The sequence below is a fragment of the Nycticebus coucang genome, chromosome 10 (assembly GCF_027406575.1).
Source record: "Nycticebus coucang isolate mNycCou1 chromosome 10, mNycCou1.pri, whole genome shotgun sequence".
Classification (NCBI taxonomy): Eukaryota; Metazoa; Chordata; class Mammalia; order Primates; family Lorisidae; genus Nycticebus; species Nycticebus coucang.
In genome coordinates this window covers 109,194,185-109,216,580 of record NC_069789.1, presented here as the reverse complement: position 1 = coordinate 109,216,580, position 22,396 = coordinate 109,194,185, and the positions used below count along the sequence as shown (strand labels likewise).

Here is a 22,396-nt window from a genome sequence, read left to right as displayed (position 1 = left end):
AGGAGTCCTTTCTTATGAAATGCCATGTGCAATTGTCTTTCCTTCCTTCTTTGCTTCTTTTTCTTTTTTTCACTCTCTTTAAATTGCAGATGCCCAAAAATATGACAACAGACACTACATTATTCCAATGGCTGCTACCCAGAACCTTTTGTAGGTTATTCTTAAATTTTGTTTTATTTTGTTGTGGGTTCAAATGTTTACTTCTTCTTCTTCTTCTTTTTTTTTTTTTAGTGTTTGGACCACAATTTTAAAAAACAACTTTTATTATGGGTATGTGTTGCCAAATCTGACTTTTTGTAAAATGAAATTAATAAGAACTTAAAAAATAATAGCTGGTGGGCGGTGCCTATGGATCAGTGAGTAGGACGCTGGCCCCATATACCGAGGGTGGCGGGTTCAAACCCAGCCCCAGCCAAACTGCCAAAAAAAAAAAAAAAAAAAAAAGCTGGGCGGTGTGGTGGGCGCCTGTAGTCCCAGCTACTCGGGAGGCTGAGGCAAGAGAATTGCCTAAGCCCAAGAACTGGAAGTTGCTGTGAGCTGTGATGCCATAACACTCTACAGAGGGCAACGAAGTGAGACTGTGTCTCTAAAAAATAAATAAATAAGCTGGTATATTAAAATGTAAAAAAAAAAAAAGAATTCACTGATAGAGTTACCATAGGCTCCAGTGATTCCCTTCCTAAATACGTACCCAAAAGAAGAAAAAATACATGTCAACACAAAACTTGTAAACAAGCATTGTTAGGCATAATAGCTCAAAAGTAGAAACAGCTGAAATGTGGAGCAACTGATAAATGGAGAAAGAAAACATGTTATAACCATACAAAGGATGATTATTTTGCCATACAAAGGAATAAAGTACTGATGTATGCTGCAACATGGATGGCCCTTAAACACATTATGTTGCCAGGCGTGCTGGCTCATGCCCGTAATTCTAGCAATTTGGGGGGACAAGGTAGGAGGATTGCTCAAAGCCAGGGCTTGGCAATCAGCCAGAGCAGCATAGCAAGACTTTGTCTCTACAGAAAGAGAAAGAAAGGGAGAGAGAAAGAAAGAAGGAAAATTAGCTGAATGTGGTTGACATGTACTTGTACTTCAGCTACTCAAGAGGCTGAGGCAAGAGGATGATTGAGCCCAGGAGTTTGAAGTTGCAGTTAGCTACCATGATGCCACTGCACTCTAGCCCAGGCAATAGAATGTTGTAAAAAAAAAAAAAAGAAAAAAGAAAACAGAAAAGAAAAGAAAGAAAGAAAAAAAAAAAGAACAAAGAAAACCTAAACCCCCAAACAAACCACTAAATTAACTATAAAAAGCCAGACCACAAAAGACCATGTACTATATGAATCCATTAATACCACCTATCCAGAACAGAGAAATCTATAGAGACAGCATGTATATTAGTGGCTCCTTAGAGCGAGGGGTGAGGTGGTGGTGGTGGGCCTTGGGGTAGGGATGGAGGAATAAGGGAGTGATACCAAAAGAGTGTGGGTTTTTTTTGAGGTGATGAAAATGTTCCAAGAATTGACTATGATGATACTTACACACAACTATGAAAGTACTAATACCTATTGTATTGTGTATTTTTTTTTTTTTTTGCAGTTTTTGGCTGGGGCCAGGTTTAAACCCACCATCTCCAGCATATGGGGCTGGTGCCACATTCCTTTGAGCCACAGGAACTGCCCAGCATTGTGTATTTTAAATAGGTGAATTGTATAATATGTGAATTACATCTCAATGATGCACTTTAAAAAATGAATTGGTTGGACATAGTGACTTTCAGAATCAAACTGTAGTTGATTTTTATAAATCATGAGCCTATATGGTAGGTATATGCCTGTTAACTAATTCCTTGAAATTTTCTATATACTTGAAAGTTTTCATCATTAAATGTAGGCATGAGGGAGCCTATAAACAATTTGTTAAATCTGATATTTGAAAACCTCAAAGTCATTTTCATGGGTAATTCTCATCAGAATGTAATTTCTCTGAAAGTAAGACCACGTCTATAGCTTTACCTGCCATATCTCCAGCATCTACACATGTCTGGGATGTTACAAGTATCCACTACGTACTAATTGAACTAGTGACTCAGTACATAAGCATATCGAATGTGAAATGAATAAATGAATGAATAAGGATCTGGTAACAATGGGTGTATGAAATCCTAAGCCAACAGTATTCATCCTCAAATCTTCCTGTTGGGTCTTTAAATGACAATAATATTAACAATAATAACTGATGTTTATGGAGATATCATTGAGTGTGTGGCAAGAGAAGACTGAGGTTTTGTGGAAAATGAAGCTTATAGTATAATACAATTAAGAAAAAGAATACAAAATTAAAAATACAAAATAAGGTACACAGGTGAACATTTATTTAGCATGAGAAGTTACCAGTTACAAAACTTCTGTAAAAGATGATATTTACTACATGCAAACCCCTAATTTTAAAGCATACAAGGTATTTTCATTAAATTATCACCTGATACAGCTCTATAATACTTCTTGCCCTATGTCCTTTGATCTGCTCTTCATATGACAACATTTTTTAGTTTAGAAAAGTTTTATTTCAGATTCACAACAGTTGTACTTTGGGTATTGTCAAGTTTGGGGAAATTCTAATGACATTTCTTTCACATATGAATTTAAAGGACATTGCAAACCTTTTAAAATAGTGACTAATCTTAAATGATCTTTGAATTGTTGACACTCATTATTCAGTGCCAGTGAGGAGCCTCCTAAGCTTCTTTACATTCATAGTAAATCCACCTCAACAGCTAAGCTTAACTGCCTTTTTTTTTTTTTTTTTTTAAAGAGTCTCACTATGTCGCCCTCGGTAGAGTACTGTACCGTCACAGCTCACAGCTCACAGCTGCTTAAAATCTTAGGCTTACACAATTCTCTTGCCTCAGCCTCCCAAGTAGCTGGGGCTACAGGCGCCCGCCACAACGCCCAGCTATTTTTTTTTTTATTTCAATTACCATTGTTTAGCTGGTCCGGGCGGGTTCGAACCTGCCAGCCTTGGTATATGTGGTTGGCGCCCTAACCACTGTGCGAGGGCGCCGAGCCTAAGCTTAGCTACTTTTTTTTTTTTTTGGTAGAGGCACAGTCTCACTTTATCGCCCTCGGTAGAGTGCTGTGGAGTCACACAGCTCACAGCAACCTCCAACTTCTGGGCTTAAGCGATTCTCTTGCCTCAGCCTCCCGAGTAGCTGGGACTACAGGCGCCCGCCACGACACCCGGCTATTTTTTTTGTTGCAGTTTGGCCGGGGCTGGGCTTGAACCCACCACCGTCGGTATATGGGGCCGGCGCCCTACCCACTGAGCCACAGGCGCCGCCTTAGCTACTTTTAAGGGACAGAATAATATCCACTTTACTACGTGAAAGGGGGATTCCTGATAAGACTGGGACTCAGACTTGGGAACCTGAGCTCGAGGGCCACGCACGTTGGTTTTAGGAGTCCTTCTGTTACTATCTACCCCACTTATTATTATTATCACTATTATTATTTTGGAGACAAAGTCTCACTATGGCGTCCTCGGTAGAGCGCTGTAGCGTCACAGCTCACAGCAACCTTAAACTCTTGGGCTTAAGCGATTCACTTACTTCAGCCTCCCAAGTGGCTGGGACTACAGGCGCCCATCACAACGCCCGGCTCTTTTTTATTGTTGTGGTGGTTGCAGTTGTGATTGTTGTTTTAGCTGGTCCGGCCGGGTTCGAACCCTCCGGCTTCAGTGTATGTGGCCGGCGCCCTGAAGTACGTGTGCCGCCAGCCCCACTTATTTTAAAACAGAAGAACACTGAGGTTCTGAGAACTGAGAGCCGGGAGTCTCATTTGGTTCCTAGGTGACTAGTTTGGGGAGAGGTCCATCCCCATTCTGGCCCTCATTTCCCCCACTCTGTATAATAAGACAGGCACTTCTCGATCTCCCGGTCTCTGGCACCGTCAGAACAAAAATGAAGAGAGACAGGCAACTCCTCGGTGGAGACTTATCTTTTATGTTGGTGGGGCGAGGGGCGAGTCCCACTTGTTAAAGGGCGTAGGGTGGTCCGAAGCCCAAAGCGGCTCCTTTGTCTCTGTGCCTTGTGTTTCCAATCGGAGCGTTTTCGCACAGGGTCCCTTCCTAGTAATTATGGTTGGTCCTTCACTCGAGCTGTCCCTAAAGGAACTCTCTCACTGGGCGCGCTTTCGGCTCAGCCAGACCAGAGACGCAGCCCAGATAACTGATTCTACAGACGGGGGAGCCCCACTAATTGAGGCGCTCAGAGAAGCAGCAGTTAGAACAAGCCGGGGAGTAGGGTCCAAGCGGCGAAGACCAGGTGGAGCCGGGTGGGTGACCACAGAGGGATTGGCAGCGAATAGAAGAACGAGAATGAAAAACGAAACGGGGGGAAATGTGTGGATGGATGGGTGGGTTGGGGGAACAACAGAGACGCTGAGGCCGCTAGAAGGGCCATTACGGGGGGGGGCGGGGAGTTGGCCTCCGAAGGTGGGCTTGTGTTACCTCTCAAAGTACTGAAATAAAATTATGTATGCCGGTACCAAGCATAACGCCTTTGCACAGTAGAAGAGGGGGACAGAGGGCGGCGCCTGTGGCTCAGTGAGCAGGGCTCCGGCTCCATATGCCGAGGGTGGCGGGTTCAAACCCAGCCCCGGCCAAACTGCAACCAAAAAATAGCCGGGCGTTGTGGCGGGCGCCTGTAGTCCCAGCTACTCGGGAGGCTGAGGCAGGAGAATCGCCTAAGCCCAGGAGTTGGAGGTTGCTGTGAGCTGTGTGATGTCACGGCACTCTACCGAGGGCAATAAAGTGAAACTGTCTCTACAAAAAAAAAAAAAAAGAAGAGGGGGACAGAGTGCATGCAATTACTTTCCCACGTTGAAATACTTTTTGCAGCTCTGAAATTCTTCAGGGTATTAAAATAAGGCAGTTGTGCATTTTAAGAAGATACGAGGATTTTCCATGTGAACAAAAGTTCTCTGAAAAGGATTTGGAGTATAGACTCTATTCCAACGAACGTTTTGCAAACTGCGGAGACGCAAGCTCCAGCACAAAAGGAAAGTATGGGCTCAGCGCTCATAGCACAGTGGTTAGGGCGCCGGCCACATGCACGGAGGTTGGCGGGTTCGAACCCGGCCTGGGCCAGCTAAAACAACAATGACAACTGCAACAAAAAAAAATAGCCAGTCGTTGTGGCAAGCACCTGTAGTCCCAGGTTACTTGGGAGGCTGAGGCAAGAGAATTGTTTAAGCCCAAGAGTTTGAGGTTGCTGTGAGCTGTGACGCTACGGCACTCTACCCAGGGCAACAGCTTGAGACTCTGTCTCAAAAAAAAAAAAAAAAAAAAAAGTGTGTCCCAGAGAACAAAGAAAGTCTAGTTTTATAGCAAAAGTTCCTACCCAGGTTTCCAATTAGATCCGTTTATGCAAATAAAGGATTCAGGCTTGATTGGTTGATAGAGCTGAGCCTTGATTTGTTGGTTCTGGTGAGCTCTGGAAGTTTGAAAGTTCAAAAGGAGCTTTTCCAGAAGCAGTGTGTATTTTCTGGTCAGCAAATGGCCACTTGGCTCTATTTTAAATGGAGGCCCAAAGGGAAAAGAAAAAATTTAGGCCTAGATAGCCATTTGGGATCTATCTTGAAGGACTGACTCTTTCAGGTTCATATTTGTTCACATTTTTCCTTTGGAATACACCTTCATTGCACGTCATTCCTCCCTGAGCTCATTGTGTAGGCTCAGCTGCTATAAAAGAAGAAGAGGCCAAGTGCGGATGCTGTGGCTCATGCCTGTAATCCCAGCATTCCGGGAGGCCGAGGCAGTTGGATCTCTTGAGCTAAGGAGTTGGAGACCAGCCCGAGCAAGGATGAAACCATGTCTCTAGAAACAGCTAGGCATTGAGGCAGGCACCTGTAGTCCCAGCTACTTGGGAGGCTGAGGCAAGAAGATAGCTTGAGTCCAAGAGTTTGAGTTGCTGTGAACCGTGACGCCAGAGCACTCTATTGAGGACAAACAAATGAAGACCTTGTCTAAAAAAGAAAAAAGAGGGTGGTGCCTGTGGCTCAGTCGGTAGGGCGCCGGCCCCATATACCGAGGGTGGCGGGTTCAAACCCGGCCCCGGCCAAACTGCAACCAAAAAATAGCTGGGCGTTGTGGCGGGCGCCTGTAGTCCCAGCTACTCGGGAGGCTGAGGCAAGAGACTCCCTTAAGCCCAGGAGTTGGAGATTGCTGTGAGCTGTGTGAGACCACGGCACTCTACCGAGGGCCATAAAGTGAGACTCTGTCTCTACAAAAAAAAAAAAAGAAAAAAGAACCATTCTTTAGGCTCTTTCAGTCCTGGCTTTTGTACCCACCATCCACCTACTTAGAGTTTTGCCCATTTTTTCCTCACTTGGCTCTCTTGTGTCCTTGAAGACTTAACTCAGATGTCACTATGTAAAACCTTTCCAATCCTCCCTTCTGGCCCCTTGGAACTATCATTGCACTTATGACCCCACATTCTAATTTGTTTGTTTACCTATCTTCTTCTATTGATGGACCTTTTTGTTTAATATGGTAGTCATTTGCCACATGTGGCCATTGAGCACTTGAAATGGGATTAGGGAAAATTAAGTGTAAAATACAGACCAGATTTCTAAGATTTAGTATAACAAAAATGAATGTAAAATATCTCAGTAACTTTTATGCTGATTACAGGTCAAAAAACTTGACAATAATTTTGATATATTTGAGTATTAAAATGTACTCCATTTTTTTTTTATTCGAGACAGGGTCTTCTCCCTTGCCCAGACTAAAGTACAGCAAAATGATCAAAGCTCACTGTAGCCTTAATATCCTAGGCTAGAGCAATCTTCCAGCCTCATCTTTAATAACCAAGACTACAGGCAAGTGCCACCACACCTGGCTAACTTACTTACTTAATTAATTTATTTTTGAGACAGGGTTTCATCCAGTTGCCCTGGGATTGAGACAGAGTCTCACTTTGTGGCCCTTGGTAGAATGCTGTGGCATCATAGCTGACAGCCTCCTCAAAATCTTGAGCACAAGTAATCCTCTTGTTTCAGCCTCCTGAGTAGCTAGGACTACAGGTCCATCATATCCGGCTAGCTTTTCTATTTTTTTTTTTTTTTTTTTTTCAGTTTTTGGCTGGGGCTGGGTTTGAACCCACCACCTCCAGCATATGGGGCCAGCGCCCTACTCCTTTGAGCCACAGGTGCTGCCCTAGTTTTTTATTTTTAATAGAGACTTGGTCTTGCTTTTGCTCAAGGTAGTCTTGAACTCCTGAGCTCAGGTAATCCACTTGCATCAGCCTCCCAGAGTTCTAGGATTATAGCCATGAGCCACCCTGTCCAGCCTACGCCTGGCTAACTTTAAACATTTTTTTTTTTTTTTGTAGACATGGGGTCTTGTTACATTGCCCAGGCTGGTCTTGAGTGATCCTCCCCTCTCAGCCTTCCAAAGTGCTGGGATTACAAGTGTGAACCACCTGTTTTTTTTTTTACTTTATTACTATGGCAACTATTAGACAGAAATAGTGTTTTTAAAAATACATATGTATATATATACACACACACATACATATGTACATATATATGTATATATGTATTTACATGGGTTCATGTAGGCAGAGGATATTTCCTCCTCCTGTCAGCTGAATGGTTCTAGATTCTATCACACCTCAGTAGCAATAAGCACACCTAGCTCCCAGATCTTGGTTTCCATACCATTCTTTTTTAAAAGGAACAAGGGCGGGTGGCACCTGTGGCTCAGTGAGCAGGGCGCCAGCCCCATATACCGATGGTGGTGGGTTCAAACCCAGCCCCGGTCAAACTGCAACAACAACAAAAAAATAGCCGGGCATTGTGGCAGGCGCCTGTAGTCCCAGCTACTGGGGAGGCTGAGGCAAGAGAATCACCTAAACCCAGGAGTTGGAGGTTGCTGTGAGCTGTGATGTCATAGCACTCTACCAAGGGTGATAAAGTGAGACTCTGTCTCTTAAAAAAAAAAAGGAACGAGGGCTCCTGGGGAAAATGGCTGATTCTAGGACTGGAAGAGGAAATTTACACAATGAGCCTGAATCATCTTGTAGTGCCAGAATGTAAGGAAGTGTTCAAAATAACTCTCACAAGAATGAGAGTATGTCAAAGATACATATGAGCCAACTGAAAGAGACCCCAATGGCTAAAACAGGAACAAATTGAAAAACAAAATAAAGTAATATCATATTATAATACAAGGTATAAAATAGTTGTTCACAAATCTACATGACTGTAAATAAGTGATTGAATAAATAAGTAAATGGGGCCAGGAACAGTGATTCACACCCATAATCCCAGCACTCTGGGAGGCCAAGGTGGAGGAGCCCTTGAGCTCAGGAGTTCAAGACCAGTGTAAGCAAGAGTGAGACCCAGGCTTGGCGCCTGTAGCTCAGTGGTTAGGGTGCCTGCCCCTTACACCAGGGCTGGCGGGTTCAGGCCCAGGCCTGCTAAACAAAAATGACAACTGCAACAAAAAAATAGCTGGGCATTTTAGTGGGCACCTGTAGTCCCAGCTACTTGGGAGGCTGAGGCAGGAGGCTTAAGCCTTACAGTTTGAGGTTGCTGTGGGCTATGATGCCACAGCACTCTACTGAGAGTGACATAGTGAGACTCTGTCTCAAAAAAGAAAAAAAAAAAGAGTGAGATCCAGTCTCTACTAAAAATGGAAAAAAAATTACTGGGTGTGATGGTTCACATCTTTATTCCCAGATAGTCATGAGTCTGAGGCATGAGAATGGCTTCAACCCAGGGATTTTCTATTGCTATGAGCTATGATGATACCACTGCACTCTAGCCCTAGGGAACAGAGTGAGAATTTGTCTAAAAAAGAAATAAAATAAAATTTCCAGGTGCCATGGCTCATGCCTGTAATCTCAGCACTCTGGGAGGCTGGGGAGGGTGGGTTGCTTGAGCTCATGAGTTGCAGGCCAGCCTGAGCAAGATCGAGAACCTGTCATTACTAAAAATAGGAAAAGTAGCTAGGTGTTGTGGTGAGTGCCTGTGGTCTCAGCTACTTGGGAGGTCAAGGCAGGAGGATGGCTTAAACCCAGGAGATGGAGGTTGCTGTGAGCTGGACTGACACCAGGGTACTCTACCCTGGGGCAACAGAGTGAAACTCAGTTTAAAAAAAAATCACATTAGTGTGTTGTGTGTTTTAAAATAGAACAAAGAAAAAAGAACATAAAACTATTGCTACACAAAAACAGCATGGACAAGATCTCATAGACATAATGTTGAGTGAAAGAAATCATACAGAAGAGAATACCTACAGTATAATTATATCTATATGAGATTTAAAACTAGATCAAAGTGATCTCTGAGAGTAGAAGTCAGAATAGTGGTTACTGGTGGTGAAAGATGATGATGGAAAGGAGGTGGGAGGGTGACTTTTCGGTACCGGGGATGTTATCTCACTCCATCTGTGTGCTGGTTATATGGTTATGTACATATGCAAAAGTCAACTGATCTATAACCTTAGGACTTGTGTGTTTTATGCAACTTACATCTCATTATATAAAAATAAAATGAAGAAAATAAGGATGACCTTTCTACATCAGATGGGGAAACTAAGTCACCAGATGGGGAATGAAATCAATGCTTCTTACATCTTCCTGGAGAGACTTGAGGTCTGACTGTTTTGAGGCCAGAATCAGGATCTTTTTCCCTTCTTCCTTCCCTCCCTCCCTCCCTCCTTCTCTTCCTTCCTTCTAGCACATCTCAGTTGTGAGAAGATACTGTCATTTCTTACCTGCCTGTTTAAAATCTGATTTTTGCCACGATGTCCTAATCCTTCAAGACAGTATGTGTTGAGGCAAGAAGGTAGCCTCTTCATTACTGCCTAGGATTCTGGGGGAATGGATACTCAAAGGCTTCCCTTTCCTTCCTTTCCTTTCCCTCCCCTCCCTTCCCCTTCCCTGTCCTTTCTTTCTTTTTTTTTTTTTTGAGACAGAGTCTCACTATGTCGCCCTCGGTAGAGTGCTGTGCCATCGCAGCTCACAGCAACCTCAAACTCTTGGGCTTAAGCAATTCTCTTGCCTCAGCCTCCCAAGTACCTGGGACTACAGGCGCACCTTCTGTTTTTTGCTTGCCAGCACCCACCTCCACCAGGTAAGTGTCCAGCCCCAGACCACTCCCTTCCCGCACACTGGCACAGGAAACTCTTCCCTGTGGAAGCTCTCCCCAAGAGCACCTGCAGTCCCAGCTTCTTGGGAGGCTGAGGCAGGAAGATCGCTTGAACCTAGGAGTTCAATGCTTCAATGCCAGCCTGGACAACACAGTATGACCCGTTCTCAAAACAAAACTAAACAAAAACCCCCAACCTCTCTGCTCTCTGTCCTTTCCAACCTAAACTTTTTAACACAGTCTCAGCACGTGTATCCCTCACAGGCCACAGAATTTCCCTAAGATGAAGATAATGGTATGGGAGACAAGAGTGTAAAGACCTCCTCCGTGTTCTAATCCTGGCTCTGCTATGCACAGAATGTGACTGTCAACATTTCATTTAATCTCTCCGTGTCTCAGTCTTTCATCTGTGAAACGTCAGGGCTTAGTTTGACAAACTAAAGAAACTGCTTCTTTGAAATCCTAGTCTTGAGCTATTTAAGGCTCATTAGTGGTATTGAAAGCGTCCTTGAAAAAAAAAGAAAGAAAGAAAGAGTCTCTGGTTGTCTTTCAATTTGAGTTTCTGTACCTAGAGAAGCGGTCCTCACTCATTTTGGCACCAGGGACCGGTTTCAGGGAAGACAATTTTTCCCCCGAGGAGACTGGGGTTGGGGGTGGGGCAGGAGGGACGAGGGGAGGAGGCAGAGCTCTGCCGAGGGATTGGAGACCGCGGACCAGGGACAGACTTGTCTTCCTCGCTTGCTTCTTCCAATTGTTCAGGTGTGGGCGAGACAGCCGGATCTGAAATATTTTGGTCTTTGTCGCCCCCATGAGGCCTAGGACGGAGGAAGGTTTCTAGAGACAGCAGGTATCCAATAAAGATCTCTCTCTCTCTCTCTCTCTCTCTCTCTCTCTCTCTCTCTCTCTCTCTCTCTCTCTCTCTCTCTCTCTCTCTCTCTCTCTCTCTCTCCTCTCTCTCTCTCTCTCTCTCTCGACAGCAGGTATCCAATAAAGATATCTCTCTCTCTCTCTCGACAGCAGGTATCCAATAAAGATATCTCTCTCTCTCTCTCTCGACAGCAGGTATCCAATAAAGATATCTCTCTCTCTCTCTCTCTCCTCTCTCTTCTCTCTCTCTCCCCTCTCTCTCTTCTCCACCCTCCCTCTCACACCTGTAATCCCACCACTCTGGAAGGCTGAGGCTTGTGGATCGCTTGAGCTCAGGAGTTAGAGACTAGCCTGAACAAGAGACCCGGTGTCTTCTAAAAATAGAAAAGTAGCAAGGCTTAGTGCCCAGCACCGGGAGGCTGAGACTGGAGGATCACTTGAGCCCAAAAGTTTCAAGTTGTTATGAGGTATGACACCACGGCACTCTACCTAGGTTGACAACGTGAAACAGAGAAAAAACAAATAGGCCAAGAGAAGTGGCTCGCGCCTGTAATCATAGCACTCTGGGAGGATGAGAATGGTGGTTCGCCTGAGCTCACGGATTCCAGAAGCAGCCTGAGCAAAAGCCAGACCCAGTCTCTAAAAATAGCCGGATGTTGTGGGGGGCGCCTTTATTCCCAGCTACTCAGGAGGCTGAGACAAGAGAATCGCTTGAGCCCAAGAATTTGAGGATTCTGTGAGCTATGATACCATAGCACTCTACCATGGGCAACAAAGTGAGACTCTGAAACAAACAAACACACACCAGTTTATGTTGACTAGAGGACCAAAAGGCTTTTGGAACCTTTCCTTCCAGGTTGTGTTTCCAACCGGAAGGCTTTCTCCAGAACACCCTACTCCTCATGGCCATCCCCATCAGCACTTACCGCAGCTGGAAGGTCGAGTAGTATCTCTTCCTCAGTTCCTGGAAGCAGAGGCCTGGATGGCTACTCCTCTTTCGGCACCAAGGGAAGGTGCCACGCTGGTAGTAGCGGTCCCGGAACTTGAGAGACCGAGCGCTAAGAGGGGAGGGTTCTTCAGGGAGCCTGGAGCTGTGCTCGGGCTGGCCTGGGCCACTGTGGGTGGGAAAGACTGGACCCGACTGACTCGTTGGGCTCAAGTTGGGGAGGGTCGCTGGGAACAGAAAAGAGACGGAAACCAAGGAGGCCTAGGGTGGGGAAGAGCTTTGAAAGGGGTGCTGCGGAAGTGATGGAGTAAGGGAGATACAGGCTTTGGCAGGTAAGAGACTTCCGAGGGACGGAAACACTGGTGTATCAGAGAAGGATGAAAGGAAGAGGTGTTTGAGTTCGAGGGGAAAAGAGAAACTGGGGAGTATGGGGAGATCCTAGAAGAGAGGAGGAGGATCTCCTGAGGAGGGAGGAATAGGGATGCCAGGAAGAGAAACCTGAGAGGCACAAAGGAAGATGGAGGGCCAGACAGTAAAGAAAAGCATGGTCCGTACGCATCTAAGGGGACACTAAGAAGATTTTCAGGGCACATCATAGGAATTTTGGTCGACAGATGTCGGGGACGTGCAAAATCCTGGGAATGTGGAGAAGCAGCAACGTTATGGTAGGGTGTGGGCACATACAGGGCCCGGGGGAGTTCTACAGCTACTTGAGAGATGAGGGATTTAAGGAGGAGGGGAGTGGAGGATAAAATAGGTAAGCAAAGATGGGGGATACAGAGTTTTTTTTTTTTTGAGACAGAGTCGCACTTTGTCGCCCTCGGTAGAGTGCTATGGCGTCATAGCTCACAGCAACCTCAAACTCTTGGCTCAAGTGATTCTCTTGCCTCAGCCTCCCGAGTAGCTGGGACTACCTGCGCCTGCCACAATGCCCGGCTATTTTTAAAGACGGGGTCTTGCTCTAGCTCAGGTAATCCGCCCACCTCAACCCCCAGAGTGGGTGATACAGAGTTTATTTGGCTATCTCAACCCTTAGTTTACCTCTCTCTTTAGAGTGGGGTCTTGCTTGTTGCCCAGGCTGCATTTGAACTCCCAGGCTCAAGCAATCCTGCCTCAGCCTCTGTAGTAGCTGGGATTACAGACTCTAGCCACCATGCCTGGCTAGTTTTTCTATTTTTAGTAGAGATAGGGTTTTGCTCTTGCTCAGGCTGGTGTCCAAATCCTGAGCTCAAGGGATCCTCCTGCCTCAGCCTCCTGACTAGCTGGGACTACAAGAGTGAGCCACCGCATCTGTCAGACCCTAGGTTTTATCTCTGCACCTGCTGGGCTTTGTGATGGGAGAGTTCTCTCTGTTGTCACTAGCCCCATCTCTAAAATGGGAATGAATTATAACATCCGTGTGACCAGTCGTGGTGATTTGCCATATCTGCTAAGTCATCTGTTCTCTTAACTGTTTTTTCTTTGTTTTTTTTTCCTCTCAATGTTTTTTTCTTCTTCCTCTTAACTTTAAAACTGGCAGGGTCCTGGGACTTGTCTCAAATCATGATGAAATGGTCATCTCTTTTGTCCTTGCCTGTGTTCCTAACCTCAAACTGTCACTAACTTATTGACCACTACTGGGTGCTCTATACATATACTGCTGTGGCTGAAGGGGGCAACTCAGGAGGAGGCAAAAGTAGATAAGCCAGTTCACTGGTCTCCAGTGTTTGCAGGGCTTTAAGAGCTCTTTGCACATGGGGACCACCTTCCACTTGAATCTCTGGCCCTACAACTGTGCTGTCAGTAGCGAGGCTCTCAAGCACTTCAGCAATCTCCCAAGGCATCACTTCACACACCTGCCCACTCTGCCTTTAGCAATTCTAAGATGCCCAGTAGCTGGCCTAGCACGTTGGAGTCCACCATACAGAATGGTGGAGAGGTGACCCCGGGCTCCATGGAGTCTCTTGTTTCTGGTACAGTTACATAGTCCTGGTTGCACTGTTTACTTGCTGTAAGTAGTAAAAGAAGACAAGTGACTTCTGGGCCTCAGTTTCCTCCTTGGTGAAATAGGAACTGACTTGGGGTCCCTGAACCCCTCCTCTTCCTATGCACATCCAGCTATCCTGGCCAGAGGTGAGAGGTAGGGGTTTACTGTTAGATCCCTGTCTGTGTTACCCTCTCTTTATAGACTGGTGTCAGGGTCCCATGCTGGGACTCAGTTTCTCCATCTATAAAAATGGGACACAGCTCCCATTTCAGGGTGCACTGGATGAAGTGAGACATCAGAATGTAAGGGTTGGTAGGTAGCCTACTAAAGAGCACATACAGCTTTATTAATTCTTGGCAACTCACGGTGCCTATTTTGACAGGATCAGATAAATTTTAGTTTTGATCCTAATTGCTGCAGTTGAGCCAGAACCTGAACCAACTAGGAACCTTATTCTTGCGGGTGTGAGTTTCTGGTCGGAGTACTTTCCGGCTGCGGTGCTAATCCTATGAATCGGTCCCCGCCTCCGGCTCTAGAAGTTGGAGTGTCTCCGGAAGTTCCCCCTTCAGCCACTTCCGGACCCGAAAGTTTGCTGCGACTGGGTACCGAGGAAGGTACTGGGGAAGGGAGCAGGGCCAGGACCGGCGATCAAAGAAGCAGTAGAGGACTTGAGTCTGGGCCGGCGTGGACCCCAGGGCAGCGGGCGGTGAAGACTGAGAAGCACCGCGAGGGACAGTTGGGGAGGGGCTGCGGAGACCGGGGGAGGTCAAGAGAGAAGAGAGCGGGTCGATTCCTTGGACACCTGTTGACCCAGAGGCACAGGCCTGGGGTTCACTTTACTCCCCAAGGCGTAGAAGGGGGTTGTCGAATGTGAAAGCAAGATCAAGAGGGAGGAATAATGGACCTTGAGAAGAGGCCGTCGTCCAAGAAAGGTTCCTGAAGGAGGCAGGGCCCAGACTTGAGGATGGGAGGGTTTGGGCAGCTGGAGAGAGGTGAGGATGCTGGAGTAGGGGTCACTCTGCCACTCTCGTTGGGGATCCGAGGTAAGAATCTGGCCCTTTTGGGGGTCAGTGTTGTGCTTCTTATCGCCAGCCTCCGGGGACTGTTTAGAGGATTAAGCGCGAACCTGGATGTGAACACTCAGTGTGAACTGAAGTTTGGGGGACATGAGTAACCTGCCACAGATGAGGCTGGAGGGTCAGAGATGTTGCGGGGGGCCCATGTGTTTATTTGGTAGTGTTTGGGGCTGGAATGAGAATCCCAGACAGCATGAGCCAGTGTGAATGGAGAAGTCAAGATGACTCATTGTAGTTGTATGATCAGGGTTGGAAAAGGTTGCTGATGCCATGTTGTGAGAGGGCTTGAATGCTGGGCTAAGTGGTTTATATTGTGGGCAGATCTCTGGGAAGATTTAAAGTAGCGGAGGTTTTAGATCCTTCTGGAGCTGGTGGACTGGTGAGTAGGGTGTGCAGGAGGTGCCCAGCCATCTTGCGGGATTAAAGTACACAGGATTCCAGAAGACTAAGGAGGAGGTGGCAAATAGATGCAAGGGGAAGAATTGCCAGGCAGAGGGAAACACATGAGCCTTTGCATGTAGAGCTGTGCAAATTCAAGGTCTGGCTGGGGAATCTGAGATGCTATGTGCAGTTGGAGCATGGGAATGAGAGGCGAGGTGGAGAAGTGGCCAGATACCTCACAAAGAGCCTAGATTCTAAACTGAGAAACTAAAAAACTGAGTTCCTGAGGGCACTGGGGGCTGCGGAAAGATTCTGAATAGTGCAGGAGTTGCATTCAACACAGCAGTGGGCCACTGTGGGCAGGGAAGTGGCAGTCAGGATCCCAGGAAGAAAGTTGGTGTGGAAGCCCAGGTGAGTTAGGAAGGGACCACAGCTGGGGCTTACAGACTGAAGAGATTACATGGCTCTTCAGGACATTTCAGGGGAGTGGAAGTGCTAGAACTTAGGGCCTGTCCAGCTTTGGGGAGAGGGGAAGGATAGGAGACATTTGAGGTTCTGGACTTGTGTAGGTGTTGGGGCTTCATCATGATCATGTCCCTTGGATTAGCAGGCTTTTTCTTTGCGTGTGTGTGTCAGTGGCAGGAGGTAGGTAATGCTTGGCTTTTGATGAAATTCATTCATTGATTAATTCAACTAATTTTGAATTGGTCCTCTACCCTCTGCTGGGACCTTCCCTACATTCTGAAGGTAGAAGGTTGATCAGGGTGGGGCTGGCCCTGCCTTCCTGGAGAGTGAGGAAGGCAGGTAGTAAAATAGCAGGTCAATAACTATATAAGGTGCCTGTAGCTCAGTGGTTAGGGCGCTGGCCACATACACCCAATCTGGGCCTGCTAAACAACAATGATGACAACTGCAACAAAAAATAGCTGGGTGTTGTGGTGGGCCCCTGTAGTCCCAGCTACTTGGGAGGCTGAGGCAAGAGAATCGCTCAAGCACAAGAGTTTTTTTTTTTTTAGACAGTCTCACTATGTCGTCCTTGGTAGAGTGCCATGGTGTCACAGCTCACAGCAACCTTAAACTCTTGGGCTTAAGTGATTCTCTTGCCTCAGCCTCCCAAGTAGCTTGGATTACAGGTGCCTGCCACAATGCCCGGCTATTTTTTGTTGCAGTTGTCATTGTTGCTTAGCTGGCCCCGGCCAGGTTTGAACCTGCCAATTTTGGTGTATGTGGCTGGTGCCATAACCACTGTGCTACAGGCACTGAACCTAAGCCAAACAGTTTGAGGTTGCTGTGAGCTGAGGAGCAGGGCATCACCCACTTGAGCTGACACAATCAGTAAAGGCTTCTGCAACCATGTATTATATATGCTGAGACCTGAATGGCCAGAATGAATCCATTCTTTTGACGAGCGCTGTGAATAGTGGAAAGGCAGCATTGTGGTTATGGGGACAGTCCACACAGGGTCTTGCAGGACAGAGAAGGAGGTTTTAAGTCAGGGAATGACGTGATTCTATGGGCTTAAAAAATAAAATTAGATGTCACTATAGAAAGAAGGAATGGGAGGAGGTAGAGTGGTGGATGGAGAGGCTGTTGCTGGAAACCAGGATTTATGCCAGGGGCTGTGGTGGTGGGATTGAGAAGTGTGTAGTGATTGCCTGGCAGAGGTCTCACCTAGGGAATGTATGACCGGATCTCTCTGAGCTGTTTTGTCATCTGCACGATAGTGTTCTTAGCAGTACTTACCTCATAGGTCTGCTCTGAGGACACAGAGCATTTAGCAATGGTTGACCCTGAGTAAGGGCTCAGTAAATGTTGGTAATTGTCATTATTTCTGGGGATGGGGGGAGTTGTCGGAGTAAAACAGTGGTTTTCAATGGGGAGTGATGTTGCCTGCTAGGGGACATTGGTTAATGTTTGGAAATTTTTTGGGTTACCACCACTGGGAATTAGGGAGGGTGCTACTGGCATCTGTGGGTGGAGGCCAAGGAGGCTGTTCAGTAGTACCCTACAGTGTACAGGACAGCCCCCCACAACAAAGAATGATACAGCCCAAAATGTGAGCACTTGCAAAATTGAGAAACCCTGGTGTAGACAGAGGTGTGGTTGAAGATATATGAGAATGGTGGCCCAGGGAGCAAGCAGAGGACAGATTCATATGCTTTAAAAGCACAGGCAGGTGAGCAGAGTAAGGAGGGGCCCCTTACACCAGGAATGTCCCCTCATGCTCCCCATCTGTGAAATTACTAGTGGGGAGAACATCTAGGGCAGTGCTGTTTAGTAGGAATACAATTTGAATCACGGGGGTAATTTTAAACTTTCTAATGGCCATGTTAAAAAAGTGTAAAGACGGGCAGCGCCTGTGGCTCAGTGGGTAGGGTGCCGGCCCCATATACTGAGGGTGCCGGGTTTGAACCCGGCCTCAGCCAAACTGCAACAAAAAAGCAGCCGGGCATTGTGGTGGGCGCCTGTAGTCCTAGCTACTCAGGAGGCTGAGGCAAGAGAATTGCGTAAGCCCAGGAGTTGGAGGTTGCTGTGAGCTGTGATGCTACTGCACTCTACTGAGGGTGATAAAGTGAGACTCTGTCTCTAAAAAAAAAAGAAAGAAAAGTAAAGAAACAGGTGAAATGAATTAATTTAGCTTTTTTGAGATATAGCCCAGCTATTTTTCGGTTGTAGTTGTCGTTGTTTGGCAGGCCCAGGCTGGTTTCAAACCCATGAGCTCTGGTGTATGTAGCTGGTGCCCTAGCCACTGAACACAGGTGCCAAGCCAAATGCAATTAATTTTAATAACATACTTTCCTTAACCCGGTATATCCAAGGTATCATTTCAAAATGCAATCCAACATAAACAGTATTTGTGAGATCGTTCACACCTCTTTTTCTGGTTTTCCTTGTATTAGGTCTTGGGATACTGTTGGGTATTTTGTATTTGCAGCCCATCTCAACACAGACCAGACAGAGACACGTGCTGAGTGCTAAGTGGCCTTGTGTGCCCAGGGTCTGCCATTCTGGACATTGAAACCCTGAGAAGGCTTTAATGTTAGCCTAATATCACAATTGTTCACTTGAAGATTTGCTGGAGAAGGTGGCTGCTTTCTCAATTCTAGCTGGTTGTTGCCACATGTAGGTTTTTTTTTTTTTCAATGTGTACCCGGAAATTTCCATTTGTGTGTGCATTTTCTGGCTTTTAAAACATTGCCCGGTAAAATGTTAAAAAAAAAAAAAAAAAAGCAAACCTTGTGTGCCTGTTCCAGACCAAGTATCACTGTGAGCCCTCTCTGGCCCTTGGGCCTCCAGTTTGCAACTGGTTGAGGGTGAGTGGTCTTCATATCTATTTCATGAGTAGGTAGCCACATGCGGCTATAATTACATTGAGGGAAGGTAAATAAAATGTAAAATTCAGGTCCTCAGACCCACTAGCCACATCTCAAGAGCGCAGTAATATGGCTAGTAGTTGTGTTGGATAGCGCGCAGATTCCAGAACATTTCCACCACTGAGAAAAGTTCCGATGGGCAGCTGGCTCTGCAGGACGTAGCTCGGGCCGCTCCATCCCTTGCCAGGGCTCCTGGGGCTGGGCACGATAACAACCTTCTTTCTGTCGCTCCCAGCTGCCCACCCCATCACCTCTTCCCTTGCGGCTCTCCTGCGGGGCAGGCGCAGGTCGTCCCCCCAGCCGTCCTCAGCGCACTTACCGCCTCCCCACTACCTGCTCCGGGACACGAACGTCACGGAGGACAAGCTTCGGGCGCGGAGCTGGGCCTGGGCAGGGGCTGCATCGGCGCCACCGCGTGCGCTCCGACGACCTGACCTGCCTTCTCGACGCTGCTGCGCACCTGGCCGCCGCGGCTCCGTCGACTTCCCCTTCCCCTTGTGCCCACTGGAAGTGTCACCTTCCCCACCTCGGTATCTGGCCTGCGGGCTTCAGTTTCCCCATAAGGTCACGGGGAAGTGCCGCCCTCACCCTTTTCCATACCCAGCAACGTCTGGCCTGAGGACCTTGGTTTCCCCTCCCGCCAAGTGGAGAACCTGGGCTTGTGCTACCTATATCAGAGCATACGGCTGGCCTCTGGGTCTGGCGCTGCCCATCTCCTTAGAACACGGACGTACTCCCCTCTCTCCTCACTCTGCGTTGTGGGGCGGTAAAGCCCCATCAGGCGAGTAGCCCAGTGGGAAGAGGACAAACCCAGGCGCGCCAATTCCTCCGGGATTTCGGGCAAGGACTTCACTTAAACTCTGTTCGCCGATCTCTGTTAAAGCGATTGAATTGTTGCTGTTTGGAAGGTGGGAAAGGGAGGAGGGCGACCGGCCTATTCAGCCTGGCGGGTGCCTCGGGTCCCCCGCCCTCCGAGGCGCTCCATAAAGGCGGGCCTTCGGGAACTGCCGCCTCAGAGGCGGCGGAACCTTCGCGCGGAGTTAGCGCGTTTCCGGCCGGCTTCTTTTCTCAGGGACGCCGCAGCCCCTCGCGCCCCAGCGCCCTAGCCCCTAGTCCCCACGTCCCCGGCGCCTCCGGCCCGGAGCTGCCCGGAAGCCTCGGTCCTGCCGCCGGCGCTCGCCAGGGAAAGCCCGGGGCCGCCCGGGACCTCGGCCCGCTCCTCCGGACCTGAGAGGCCGCTGCACCGGGTACGGGGGCCGGGATGGAGGGAGGAGCCTGGTTCCGGGACGGCGCCAAGGCCAGGCTGGGCTGGGGGAGTGAGTTGGGGACACGGGTCCGGCTGGATGGGCAAGAGGACAATAAGAGGGTCCCCCGGGGTGGGGGGTGTAGCAGGATGGTAGTGTGGAGGGCGCCCGGGCGCTGGTGAGCACCGATGGAAGGGTAGTAGAGCGAAGAGAAGAGGGTAGAGGGGTCGTACTGTGTAACGAAGGGATGGGACTCCCCTCCCAGAGTTACAGAGGAAAAGAAATAGAGACACCAGATGTATCTAGAAAGGAGGGAAAGGGGGCTTGGGTGAGGTAGAGTAGGAAGGAAATCTAACGGTCCAGGTATGTATAACGCAGCGTGGACAGAGGCCCCCAAAGTGTATACAAAGAAGCCAAAATGTGTCATATATGGGGAGAAGAAAAAGGACCCTTGGGAGGAATGTGGCAGGTAGCAAGATACGGAGCGGGGAGCCCTGTGGGTATATAGAAGGCATTCGGGGGCATCCTGGGGGTGTATAGATGAAATGAAGACGGAGTGGAGAGGGAGTGGCGAGACCTTGAGGGGCTAAGCATAGGAACAGGATAGAAGAGCCTAGTGAAATGTGGGGAATTGGGTTAGTGGGGCTCTGGGATGTACCTAAAGAGGAAGTGAGAGAGGCCAGCGACGTACGCTGAGATGGAGAGGTCCTCAGGCATCTAGTGGGATGCAGATCTGAGAGTGCCTGGGGGAGGGAGTGGAGAGGATGCAACCAGAGCCGGGCTGAACTTCGGGAGAAAAAGACACACAGATGAGAGAAATCTTGGATTACCCAGAGTGAGAGATGCAAAGAGGGAGATAGTTTTTCTTCTTGGGATACAGAGGAAACAAACTAGAGGGAAATAGATTTGGAGATTGATTGCCTGTTGGAAATGGAAGAAGGGGAGGGAAGGAAAGGAAAGTGGGAGACCAGACCTCGGGGCTAAAAGGACGATCCATGAGAAAGGGCAGGTTGTGGCTGGGTTTTGCTGGGCTTATTTGGAGGCCATTCTTAAAGCAGCTTGACGGAACTGGGAGATCTGGACTGGACTCAGAGTTTTTATTATGTTGGGGTCAGTAGCGCAGAAAGGGGGTGAGAATGGGGACGTTTTCCCTTTTAGGAAGCTTTCCCTGAAAGGAAGTGGCGATTTTAACTTCTCTCCCCTCCGCCGCTCTCAGCTGCCGCTCCAGATGCTGCTTCTGCCGCCGCGGCCACCCCACCCTCGGTCCTCCTCTCCAGAGGCCATGGACCCACCGCCCCCCAAGGCGCCCCCTTTCCCCAAGGCGGAAGGCCCCTCTTCCACTCCTTCCTCGGCGGCAGGGCCCCGACCCCCGCGGCTGGGCCGCCACCTACTCATCGACGCCAACGGGGTCCCCTACACATATACGGTGCAGCTGGAGGAGGAGCCCCGGGGCCCGCCCCAGCGCGAGGCACCCCCAGGAGAGCCCGGCCCACGCAAGGGCTACAGCTGCCCGGAGTGCGCCCGTGTCTTTGCCAGCCCTCTGCGGCTGCAGAGCCACCGCGTGTCGCACTCGGACCTCAAGCCCTTCACGTGTGGCGCCTGTGGCAAGGCCTTCAAGCGCTCCAGCCACCTGTCGCGGCACCGCGCCACGCACCGTGCCCGCGCTGGCCCACCGCACACCTGCCCGCTCTGCCCACGCCGCTTCCAGGATGCCGCGGAGCTAGCGCAACACGTGCGCCTCCACTAAGCTCCACCTGGCCGGTGCTGCTCTGCCCCTTTCTGGGCCACCAAGTCTGACCCACACAGCGTCACTCCCATACACACTCCCTGGCTCTGCTGAGGTTACTGCCTTACTTTGGGCCTCAGTTTCCCCATGTTCCAAAGGGACAAGCATCATTTCCTCCATCTCCCTACCCGTTCTAGCTGTGTGATGTAGACCAAAGTCGTTGCCCCTCCCTGGACTTGGGAGCCAGTCGGAACTGGGTTCCGGTCCAGCTGTGCTGTGAACCTTTGCAAGTGAAGTGACCTCTCTTGAGCTATGGTTTTCTGCTCTCCGAAGTGGTAAACCGATTGTTGTTCTACAGGGGAAGAGATAACAAAAGAGCCGGGGCACGGTCTGGTTCATTTATATATCTCCCCCAATTCTACCCACGACCTCCATCACTTTGCTCAATAAACATTCCGCACTCCATTTCAGGCTCCTGTGTGTGTGTGGTGGGGGGTGCAGGGTGGGTGACCGGACCTCGAACACGTAGGAACCTTTCTCTTGGTGTGTGTTTCTGGCCGGAGGTGTTTCGCGAAGGCCTAGGCGTCCCGCCCCCACCTTCCTCTCCTGGACCCTCCTTTCTTTTCCCGAGTTCTCTCTCTCCTTACCCGGCGCTGCCTGCT

The 22,396-nt window shown here is 48.6% G+C and overlaps 1 protein-coding gene across 5 annotated transcripts; it reads left to right on the top strand.

The window, feature by feature from the left end:
• Positions 1-11,898: 11,898 nt before the first annotated feature.
• ZNF580 (zinc finger protein 580) lies at positions 11,899-22,199 on the top strand. 5 transcript variants are annotated; one of them, XM_053608011.1, is made up of 3 exons: positions 11,905-12,045; positions 19,837-20,011; positions 21,225-22,199. In XM_053608011.1, the coding sequence occupies exon 3, from the start codon at positions 21,237-21,239 to the stop codon at positions 21,753-21,755; it is 519 nt and encodes a 172-aa protein (XP_053463986.1). In that variant the 5' UTR covers positions 11,905-12,045; positions 19,837-20,011; positions 21,225-21,236; the 3' UTR covers positions 21,756-22,199. The 5 variants fall into 5 exon arrangements, with proteins under 5 accessions (XP_053463983.1, XP_053463986.1, XP_053463984.1 ...); XM_053608009.1 differs by having other exon boundaries at positions 11,905-12,299; XM_053608007.1 differs by having other exon boundaries at positions 11,905-14,976.
• Positions 22,200-22,396: the final 197 nt, after the last annotated feature.

What these genes read in the sequence shown, in the direction of transcription:
- ZNF580 (XM_053608008.1), top strand. Translation starts at nt 21,237, where the DNA reads ATGCTGCTTCTGCCGCCGCGGCCACCCCACCCTCGGTCCTCCTCTCCA.